Source organism: Maylandia zebra, linkage group LG8 (assembly GCF_041146795.1).
Source record: "Maylandia zebra isolate NMK-2024a linkage group LG8, Mzebra_GT3a, whole genome shotgun sequence".
NCBI lineage: Eukaryota > Metazoa > Chordata > Actinopteri > Cichliformes > Cichlidae > Maylandia > Maylandia zebra.
Window position 1 is genome coordinate 6,602,122 of NC_135174.1, and position 11,136 is coordinate 6,613,257.

Here is an 11,136-nt window from a genome sequence, read left to right on the forward strand (position 1 = left end):
CAGCATGTTTACACTGAGTAGGAGATGCTCTGTATCTCATTGTACAACTGTATAGTGACAATAAAGGCATTCTATTCTATTCTTACGCATGGCATTTTTTATTCCAGTGGCAGAAACAAGCTTCTGTAGACTCCCTTTAACACAATACACAAATGTTTTGGACATACAGTGCAATCAAGTGTTTTTCTCTGTTGACAGTTTAAGTAGACTGTTTCTAAAACACTGGAATTTAAAAAAAGCAAATTTAAAGAATTTTTATTTAAAAACACTGCAGTTGTCTTTAAAACTGTTTTATTAAATACAGCATCAAATATTAGTTTGCATTCTTTTTAAGCACATTAGCAGCTTCCAGCTTCACCTCTGTCCTACCTACCTGCTGACCAATTTATGCTAAGACACCGAACAATAGCAAGAATGTTTCTGGGCACTGATGTGCTTCTTTTATTTCCTGTGTGCTCTAATATAATATAATACCATAAGAACTTGAAAACACAATGAAGGGTCTTTTAATTTCCCCCAGTTCATTCAGCATAGACCCCCTGCTTTTAATAAAAACAAACATGTAACATTGTTTCTTACATTACAGAATCAGGTTGTAACAACTTGCAAAGTCCTTTTTTTTTTTGGCCTTGAAATCAACAGCCAGAGCTTTTTTTTTGTACATCACACTTTTTTAATTTTTGTATTTGTGTTTTTGAAAGATATATATATATAAAACTTTTGACACTGACTCATTACTCAGTCCAAATCCCCTTGTAAAACATTGATATTTGGTACTTAATAAATAATAGTCCCTGGAAATCATTTTCAATCAGTTTATCCAAATGTGTTTTTTTAAATAGCCAATTACAAAATAAGTTACTTTAAAATGTTGGAGTAGTTCTTTGCTTAAATGTAAAAATAGTTTTAATTTGATGTGCTCCTGAACCAAAACAATGAATACTTGAAAACATCACCTTTAATTGTAATTTTTGAGCATTTTAGTGGCAGCTACCACAGTCTGCTGAGAAACAGTAAAAGTTAATTCCAAATAAAAAGTAATGATTTTGTAGGACGGACCACATGGACATATCAGTGTCACAGAAACATTCAAATTACACTCCAGAAGAAGAACCTGAAGTGGGCCTTTGGGCCACAATATAAACTATATAAACAATATTTTTAAAAAATGGAGAACAACAACAGGCCATTGGACTTGCATCGTCAAAGGATTAGCAACAAGTAGCTATGAAATAGCTCTTTCAGTACCTCAGTGAATACCATCAAAAACACAGGAACTTAACCCTCACTGTTTCATGCCCATGTGTTGACCAGTGTTAAAGAATCCAGGAGACTCACAGGCAGCTAATGACAACCACAGCTTAACGCCATCATGTCGTCATACTGCTTTAAAACCACATTCTCCTCATCGTCAAAATACAACAGACTCATAGACTGGAGCGTGTCCGGCACGCAGCAGGGCGCTTCCACCTCATCGCTAGTAACCTTGAGTGCATGCATGATAGAACGCACTGTGGCGTGGTTGGTCGCCCTGATGCCTACCCCCAGCGGGAACGGACAGGAGCCCGTACAGTGATAGGCATTGTATCCACGGGGAGAGATGATCCAGCCCGACCAGCCGATCTCCTCGAAGTCAACAAACAGAGAAATGCGCTGGCAGTGCTGGGAGCTGTCGAGGGGCATGACACTGGAAGATGCACGAGGCCTTCTGCTGCGGTGCTCGGGGGCAGCCGGTTCAGGTTGGGCTTGTCCTGTGATGAGGTTAGGATAGAAAATTATGACCATTTTTACATTTCGATCACCTGCCTAATATTGAGTCAGTTAGTCTGCTACCAAAACAGCCACTAGACCCCTGAAGGTGTGCTGTGGTATCAGCACCAACATGTTAGCAACAGATCCTTTTAAGTCCTGTAAGCATGGAGGTGTGGCCTCCATGGTTCGGACTAGTTTGTCCAGCACACCTCAGACACATGATTGGATTCATATCTGGGGAATTTTGAGCTCAAACTTGTTGTTGTGCTCCTCAAACCATTCCTGATCCGTTATTGCTTTGACGCAGCTGAAAGAAACCAGAGCAATCAGGGAATATTGTTTCCATGAAAGAGTGTACATGGTCTCCAGCAATTCTTAAGTAGGTGGGACATGTCAAGGTAACATCCATATACATGGCAGAAACTAAGGCTTCTAAGCAGAACAAAACATCACATTGCCTATGCAGCGTTGCCTTCTTCCCATAGAGCATAGGGTTCCCTGGGTAAGAGACACACGCACCCTGCCATCCAAGTGATGTAAAAAAAACGTAATTCATCAGACCGGGCCACCTTCTTCCATTCACCATAGTCCAGTTCTGATGCGTGCATGCCCATTGTTGGTGCTTTTGACGGTGGACAGGGGTCAGCATGGCATGTGTATTCTGACAAAACCAGCATTAAATTTTTCAGCAATTTGAGCTACAGTGGCTCATGTGTTGGATCGACCACACCGGCTAACCTTCACTCCCCATGTGCATCAGTGAGCCTTCATCTCTCACGACCCCGTTGCTGGTTCCTTCTTTGGACCACTTTTAATAGATACTGACCACTGCAGAAAACAAAACTGCTGAGGATTAGACCCGGTCGTCTAACGATCACCATTTACTGCTCCTCAAACTCACTCAAATCTCACTTTGGCATTTAAATGACATAATGCTAGAACTTTACTCACTGATAAAAACTAAGCCGTATTTTTTATAACGTACTGTAACTGCATTAAAATGGATCCACATGAACAGCACACAGTCAAGAGACGGGTTAAGTGAACAAACTGTATTGATCGGTCAACTGGTGCTAAGCAGACTAGCATGAGATGTGTAGATGCCTCACTTTTTTTCTTTCATGGTGATCATCTGCCCTGAGACTTGATTAGCCCAAGTCTAAAAGACAAAAACAAACAAAAAACCCCACCAAGCATGAAACCAAAGCCCAGATGAGTTGCAGGAGTCCAAATATTCCACTTGCAATTTGCTTAGAATTTCTTATTAAGTTAAAAATGGCAAAATCATCTTGCCTGCCTAAATCAATCACTGTTATAACAGAGGAAAGGTCACACTGTGCAATATGCCCACATCTCTCTCACCACCTTACCAAAGTATGACTGGTTTGATGCTCCTGTCTGTTTGTCGTGTGAGAATATGACCAGGTAGGCGCTTGTGTCTGTCAGCTCTACATTCTGTTTAGATGAATGCAACACCGACTCCAGCCAGTTACCGGAAGGAAGTGTAGTCATCACCAGGATGCCGTTGTCCTCCTGACTGTTCTGGATCCACTTGGATACCTGACATTTAAAACAAGCATGACATCATCCCTCCAATCTAACACAAACCATGATCGTCATCATTATGAGACGTTTTTATTTGGAATTGATCATCTGACTTTTGAAATAATGACCAATGATTTAACTTAAAAGGAATTATTTTCTCACAACAAGCCTCAAACATTCATTTTAAACAAAGAAAATGAAGTTATGGATTTTTTTTTTTTTTACTATTTGAGTGACATTGAAGACTTCCCATCCTTGTGTGTATAGTGGAACCAATCTGGAGGTGATGAGGTTTCCTCGCCATGGCTTCACAAGGTTCTCCAGCACCTCATACAGAGCCACCTGGAGAAAAAAAAAAAGAGGAAAAAACCCCACCACCAACAAACAAACAAACAGAAACTATCACTATTTGTTTTCAAAAACGTCAGAATCCCTGTTAAAGGCCCACGATTATCAAATGCTGCAGACAAAGAAACCGGGCGAGTACACTTAGTAGTTAGTGCGCCAAAACATTGCCACAATGTTTCCTGTACAATATAAGAAAAAAGTGAAAATGATTTGTCTTTAAAAGCAAGCAAACAAGAAGCATTTACTTTGTAGAAATGAGGCGTGTGAAAGCTTCCGGGATAAAACTTCCTTTTCTTTCGGAACCAGCGGAACTGCGCTTTGATCATTCTCTCATCTCTGCCGAAAGATGACAAGTTGAAGAAGTGAAAACTCTCTCCAGGTTGTCCTGCAGACGACAAAACAATATAAAAATATTTAGAGAAATGATGAAACCATACACTGGAAAAGCGCAGGCTTTTAAACAGACACATAGCCGTGCGCGATTGCGTCTTTACGCACTTATACGCATACTACTTCTTATTTTTGTGCGCCCTAGATGCAAACTCATTGGAAGATATTCTCGCGGAACAGCCGCTACTGTTGCTTCTCACCTTTATCGCTGAAACTCCGCACCGTGTTTCCTTCCAGAATGTCCGTCTGGCTTTTCGGGGTCCCATCCGTGACAGAAACCACGTTAAAAAGATCCAGCATGAACTGAGGAGCCTTCTTCTGAGGAGCCACCGCTGGTCTGGGGATATCCTTAAGATAGAAGAGACGATCCAGCTTCTGCTTGGCCATTTTCGTCGCGTCCAAACCGTCCTGCGGGATCGCCAGCGGGGTGACGCATCTTAGCAGCAGGAGAGCGAGGAGGCAGAGGCGCGGAGCTCGTGCCGTCATCTCCAGACTGGACTGAGCTCTACACCTGTGTGAGGGTAAGTAATAAATGAGGGGGTGCCCTTGTATTTAGCAAACAGTAAGAGGTGATTGGACCGTGACTGATGACAAAACACACACACACAAAAAAACAAATACACAAAAGTATGGGTGGAAACGAGCAGAGATCCAGCTGTAAAGAAAAATAAACACACCACTAATTTGTCCGGCTTACTGTAGTTTACAAGACGCTCCTGTTCATTTGAAAAGTTAATTCAGACATGCTGTAATGCACGTTTTACGACAGATTGACCGCATGTGTTAAAATAGGTTCAAATGTATTGAAGAGAATAACTTTCACGTATTTAGTATTACACCCCTCGCCCTTCGGTGCCACCGTTTTATTCGCTGGACCAAATAAAATTATCCGATCATGATGTCTTGTCACCTTTGTCCCACGTCATGCGTTATCAGTATGAGGCCAGTCGCTGGAGAGCAAACGAACAACCGAGCCGTGACGCAAATGAAGCGCGTTTTCAAAAGCTGCCTATTAACGCGGACGTTTTCACAAAAAACTCTGCCAGTGTTTGGACAGTGACTCAGAGTTAACAGCGTGACGTGTTTATTCCTCAATTAGGGCGAATCCCCGCTGACCTCTGATCAATCAAGTACAACAAAAGGGATCAAACTCTCGGGTTTGTCACGCTGATCGATGGCTCAATCTCCTCTCCCGTTGTTAATCAAATCTACGACCATTACACGGGAATGATGATCCCCCTCATTACTCACATTTAAGACCATGAAAGAAAACGTATCACTGAGTAGCCACCCAGTCAGATAAGCCTGAAAACAGACAAAAGCAATAAAGACTAGCAACAAAGAGGATCAAATGATTGGATTTACTGAAACAAGACTTGGATTTAACTGCTTTGACTTCTTTTTAAACTGCTTTCAATAAAAATGCAAAATTCATGTTTGGATATACAACCTTGTTTCCAAAGGGCTAGACAGGTGTGTAAAAACCTGAATGCAATAAACATGATTGAAAAGCTGTAGATTGCATAACTAATTAGTTTCATTACTAGCTTGGAGATGGCAGCACTGAGGTGAAAGACGAAGACAATGGTGAAGATGCTCAGATTTTGATTGGGAGTGACCAGAATAGACAGGACTGGAAATATATATACATCAGAGGGTTAGAGCGGCAAGGTTGAGATGGTTTGGACATGTGTAGAGGAGGGTTAGTCGACATATTGGACAAGGGGTGCTGAATATTGAGCTGCCAGGCAGGAGGAAAAGAGGAAGATCTGAGAGAATATTTGTGGATGTAGTGAAGGAGGATATGGAGAGGGCTGATGTGACAGAAAAGAATGCTAGGGTGAGATGGAGGCAGATAATCTTCTGTGGCGAGCCCTGAAGGGAGCAGGATAGTATTAAAAGAGCCTCCCAGAGAAGCTCAATCTTTCAGAATGTAAGGTAGGGTGGTGTAATAGGAGCAATGGCTGTAATCTTAAAATTTCAAAGAAAGGTCAAGTTTATTTATATAGCACATTTCAAACAGCCGATGCTGCACAAAGTGCTTAAAAATATAAAAATGGCATTAAGAAGCAACAATGTAATCCAGTAATAACAATATAAAACAATAATAGGACAATGAAAGAATTAAAACAATAACTAAAACTATTTCCAATAAGACCAAAATGCTTGCGCCATAGTGTGTCAAAAGCCAGGGCATAAAAATGTGTCTTTAGTAATGATTTAAATTGCTCAAGTGTTTGTGCAGATCTAATATTTAGGGGGAGACTATTCCAAAGTCTGGGACCTGCCACAGAGAAGGATCTATCACCACGAGATTTGAGATAAGTCCGTGGGATGGACTGCATTAATTTTGGGCTACACGTCATGGTTTTTCCTGGAGCATAAGCAGAGAGGAGCTCAGATAGGTAAGGAGGAGCTCGGGCGTTAAGTGACTTAAAAACAAAAAGTAAAAGTTTAAATTGGATCCCATAAGAGACAGGAAGCCAGTGTAAAGAAGCTAAAACTGGGGTTATATGCTCTCTCCGTTTGGTACCAGTTAGCAGGTGAGCAGCTGCATTTTGAACCATCTGAAGACGATGGATGGTGGCCTGATCTAGACCATAATACAATGAATTGCAGTAGTTCAATCTGCAAGTAAGAAAAAGGTGAATAACACGTTCAAAGACGTTAGCCGGGAGGTATGGCTTTACCTTGGCTAGCTGTCTTAACTGAAAGAAGCAGGACTGAACTTCTGCACTCACCTGCTTATTCAATTTAAAAGAACCATCAAAGTAGACACCGAGGTTTTTTATGCCAACGTCAAGGCAGCGTAATAAGAGCTGGGGATGGTCTGACCCTGCTTTTAAAGGTAGATAAACTTGCAAATCATCAGCAAAACATTGAAATGAAATGCTGTACCGCGAGAAGATGGAGCCCAATGGCAACAGCTAGAGTGCGAACAGGGCAGGACCCAAAATAGAGCCTTGAGGTAGACTGTATTTAAGAGGGGCTATTTTGGAGTTGTGGGGGCCCGTATCGACATGAAAAGACCTTTCTGACAAGTAGGACCAAAACCACTGTAGGGCAGATCCTTTTAGGCCAGCATGAAATTCTAGCCGTGATAACAGGATGTCATGGTCGACCGTGTCAAAAGCTGCTGACAAGTCCAACAATAAAAGGGCAGCAGGGCTGCCAGAGTCCAGAGTTAAAAGAATATCGTTAAAAATCTTTAAAAGTGCCGTCTCAGTGCTATGAAGTGATTTAAAACCATTGAAAATTTTCAGAGATCATATTAAAGTCAAGGTGGGCCTGCAACTGTAAGTAGACCACTTTCTCCAAAACTTTAGACAGAAAAGGAAGCTTTGAGATTGGCCTGTAATTGGACAGAACAGTTGGGTCGAGGTTTTTTTTTTTTAAGAAGAGGCTGAACTATACCTTGTTTAAAGCATGATGGGACGCAGCCTGTAGCAAGGGACGTATTAATTAATCTCAGGATAAAAGGCCCAACAGTATTAAAAGTGCTTTTAAGCAAGCTTGGAGGGAGACAATCAGAGGGGCAGTGTGATGATCTTAGGTTACCAACTACCGCAGTCAAGTCATTAAGGGAGACGGGATCAAACTGCTCTAAGAGCACATAGGAGAAAGACTCGGATCTGAAGCAGCGGACGACGAGACAAGAGCCCTAATCGATAGAATCTTGTCATTAAAAAAAGCTAAAAAAAAATCATTGCAAATACTTGGTGGAGGAATGGCTCCGGCATTATCACGTAAACCAAGAAAGCGATTAAGGACATTAAAAAGTACCTGAGGCCTGTGACTGTTTACTGACACTAAGTTTGAGACAAACTGTGTCTTTGCAGTTTTTACAGCTTCTTGGTGAGCAGAAAGACGAGTCCTTAAAATCTGTAGGGAAACGTGCAATCTGTCCTTTTTCCATCTCCTTTCGGCGCGTCTGCAGTCGCGTATGTTCGTTCAACCATGGCTCTGATAAATGCTTAGCGCGCAGTCCCGACCGGAGCAATAGAGTCCAAGATATCAGTGCAGGAGGAATGAAGAATGTCCGAAAGGTCCTCAACACTTTTACAGTTGGAGTTCATTATTCCAGAATCCATAAAGGCAGCAGAAAAAGCGGCGCTGTTAGAGCATTAAGCGCTCGCTTTTTGCGCGCTGGGGCATACGGCTTATCTACCGAGCAGCGTGTTAAAGTAAGTTTTTCTCCACAGTCACAGATGCAATTTAAAACAATACAGACATACAAATAAGACTCAGCAAAACTATCACCTTCTCTGGGATCAAACTCAACCGGCCCGTGGTCTGACCAATCAAAAATCACCCTCAAAAAATGAGGCTCATATTTGCTGTGTGTCTCCAACACAGGAGAAGATGGAGTGATCAGCGTGATAAAAAAAAAAACCCCAAACAAACAAAAAAATCTATATTCTGAGAATTAAAACAACAACAACAAATAAACAAGATGATGAGGAGAAAAAAGACAAAATGCATAAAAAAAAAGTCAGAATTCTGAGAGTAGAGAAAGAACTTTGACTTTTTCCCCTTCAAGTCTTTGGAAAATAAAAAAGTCAGGGTAATTTTTTTCTTTCCCCTAGTGGGCAAAATCCTCTCTTATAATAGTACAATGTTGGCTTAACATCACTTAAAAAACAACAACTAAAAAAAAAACCTGGTTTTCTCCTTCCCTGTAGCTGATAAATCCTGGATCCCCTGCTCAGAACTGGCTGCTGTTGCTCTTTTCTTCACCATTACCGCCTTCCTCAGCCTTCATGCCTCAGCCTTCATGCCTCAACACACAACTACATGATCTAAACATGGAAAATGAACTGGTACTGGTTTTCTATTCTAATTGCACACTGAAGGCACTTTCTACTACAAGCCTCATTATGCCTTTACTTTATGTCTTTCTTCTTACTTACTCAGAATAATCACTGGTTTGGCTTTTCGATCAGTTGTCTTGTCTGTATGTTGTTGATATACAGACTTTGAGGGACCATCGATCGACTCATTCAAGCTTCTGATTGGTAAACTAACTGCTGTAACTCCTGCTTCTGTTTTCTTTGTAATATTTTCAGTTAAACATATCATGTAAATTATTTGCAAACGATTGAATTCTGTTTTAATCTGCATTTTACACAGAATCCCAAAATAATTTGGAAACAACAGTTAATTGAACTATTCAAATGCTATTAATAAACCTAAGGAGGAGGAAGAAGAAAAAAAGATAAATTGCTTTAAAATTTACACTAAAATAGGAACTATGGAAACCACTTTTCTGTCTTGTCAGGGTATGGAGCAGTGTACTGAGTGCTTAATGCCCAAGAAAAAGTCCCCTCTCTAAAAATTCTGTTGTTCTAGACATGTGCGCTGTATATGTAAAAGCTTGTGAGACTAGGATACCCTTGGACGTTTACACTGATTTAAAGCAAGGCCGATGTTCTCATAAGCAGTTCAGGAAAGATGGTAAATGGACTGATTCTTATATAGCGCTTTTCTTCTCTCCCGGAGTCCAAACAACATGCCTCACTCACCCATTCACACAAGCACTTCTAAGCTCAAGTGCAACCTAAACTACATTCACACACATTCATACTCCAATGAACGCATTGGAGGGCAACTTGGGGTTAGTATCTTGCCCAAGGATATTTGGCATACAGACTGGGGAAGCCAAGGATTGAACCACCAACCTTCCGATCAGTAGCTGATCTGCTCGACCACCTGAGCCACAGCCACCCTTTCTTTTCTTTCACATAAAGAAATGTTTTCTGAAATAATCAACTTACAAAGCCATCTTTTCAGTGAAGTACATGCAAACCTGTAAATGCAAACCTTGTTGATCATGAAAAACGTTCAGCACTGATATAAATGATCTGTTTTGCGTTTCGACCCAGTGTTTGTTACTGATAGATGCTAAAGACCTTATTTTGACATCTGGACTTCACGTTCCTGTCTTAGATTTGCAGACTAGAGGTAATTCTAATATCTGACATTTGAATTTGAAACTCCAGCTAGTTTAGTGTAAAGTCAGGCGAAAACAGGTAACCAGGCTCAGTTTGAAACAGGTCTCCAGGAAAGCCGCTGGGCTGGGCTTTGTGACCAAACATCATGTAACCTTCACACCATTTGCTCTGGTACAAAGAAAAGCCTCTGTAGTTCAACAGAAGTTGTGTTTCTATCCGTTTCTTGGCCTGCAGCAGTGTCTTCTTTTGAAGTTTCTGCTGCCTGGCACCTTCATGACGAGGACAAGCCTAAATAAAATCATTAGTCCTGCTCAAGGAATTTCTTGGAATGTATAACAGCCTTAAAAATCTTTGTTATGGTAGTACTAAAGCAGTGAGACATACTGTTTTGTGAGCCTTTGCTATGTTTACAGGTGAATTTAGTTACCTTTGGACAAAATCAGCTGTGCCCCCTTCTCCAGTCTTGCAGTGCTAAACTAAGCTAACCAGCTGTTGGCTGATTGGTAACTGTCAAAAATGATTGGAAGGTTTCCAAGCCTTCTCCTTCTTCTTTTGGGTCTGCTTGCACTTAGCAAAGAAGTTTAAAGATTCATTATCGCCACCCACTGGACGGGAGTGTGGATCAGACACTTGGCAGAGGGAGAAAACAAAATCAAAACCTCTCCTGTTCTTCTTACCAACTTTGGCAAAGTAGTGACACATCAGAATAACATATACTTATGTGCAGTTGTTTGAACTAATTATTTTGGAGTCTTCTGAATTTTTTGTTTTGTTTGTTTGTTGTTTCCTCCACATCCTGGATCTCAATTGTTTTTTAAAATTATGGTACTGCTTAAAAGCTATGGAACGCGTTCCATAAAAAGCAGGGTCCATACCGCAAACCCCAAGAGTTTAAATTAATTCTGCCAATTCTGTCCAGAGAAACTGTCAAACATCCATACACTTAGCATTCTGTGGCTTAGAGAAAATCCAAAATAAATGTGAACTTCTTCACCCAATTCTTGTTTTTAAAGTCATTAAAGAAACATGTTATACAATCGTTCAAACCTGGAAAAAGAACAATTCAAAGAAAAAATTAAAAGCCACAATAACACACAGTCTGACTCCAAATCCTTGACATTGCAAGACAACTGTTTTTGTATTTTCCTTG

General features: G+C 40.8%; 1 protein-coding gene across 2 annotated transcripts; it reads right to left on the reverse strand.

Annotated features, from left to right (window-relative positions):
- Nucleotides 1-310: 310 nt before the first annotated feature.
- Nucleotides 311-10,549, reverse strand: LOC101470930 (bone morphogenetic protein 2-B). Of its 2 annotated transcripts, XM_004557503.4 has the most exons (7): nt 10,414-10,549; nt 4,236-4,546; nt 3,891-4,030; nt 3,523-3,639; nt 3,123-3,312; nt 2,862-2,911; nt 1,614-1,751 (listed from the first exon to the last, which is right to left on the reverse strand). In XM_004557503.4, the coding sequence occupies exons 2-6, from the start codon at nt 4,519-4,521 to the stop codon at nt 2,901-2,903; spliced, it is 744 nt and encodes a 247-aa protein (XP_004557560.2). In that variant the 5' UTR covers nt 4,522-4,546; nt 10,414-10,549; the 3' UTR covers nt 1,614-1,751; nt 2,862-2,900. The 2 variants fall into 2 exon arrangements, with proteins under 2 accessions (XP_004557558.2, XP_004557560.2); XM_004557501.3 differs by lacking the exon at nt 2,862-2,911 and having other exon boundaries at nt 311-1,751.
- Between the last annotated feature and the right edge of the window lie 587 nt (nt 10,550-11,136).

What these genes read in the sequence shown, in the direction of transcription:
- LOC101470930 (XM_004557501.3), bottom strand. Translation starts at nt 4,521, where the DNA reads ATGACGGCACGAGCTCCGCGCCTCTGCCTCCTCGCTCTCCTGCTGCTA. An exon ending in TCTTCAATGTCACTCAAATA is followed by an intron (nt 3,313 to 3,522) that starts GTAAAAAAAAAA and finishes TTTAAATGTCAG; the next exon opens with GTATCCAAGTGGATCCAGAA. An exon ending in ATCAAACCAGTCATACTTTG is followed by an intron (nt 1,752 to 3,122) that starts GTAAGGTGGTGA and finishes ACCTCATCACAG; the next exon opens with GACAAGCCCAACCTGAACCG.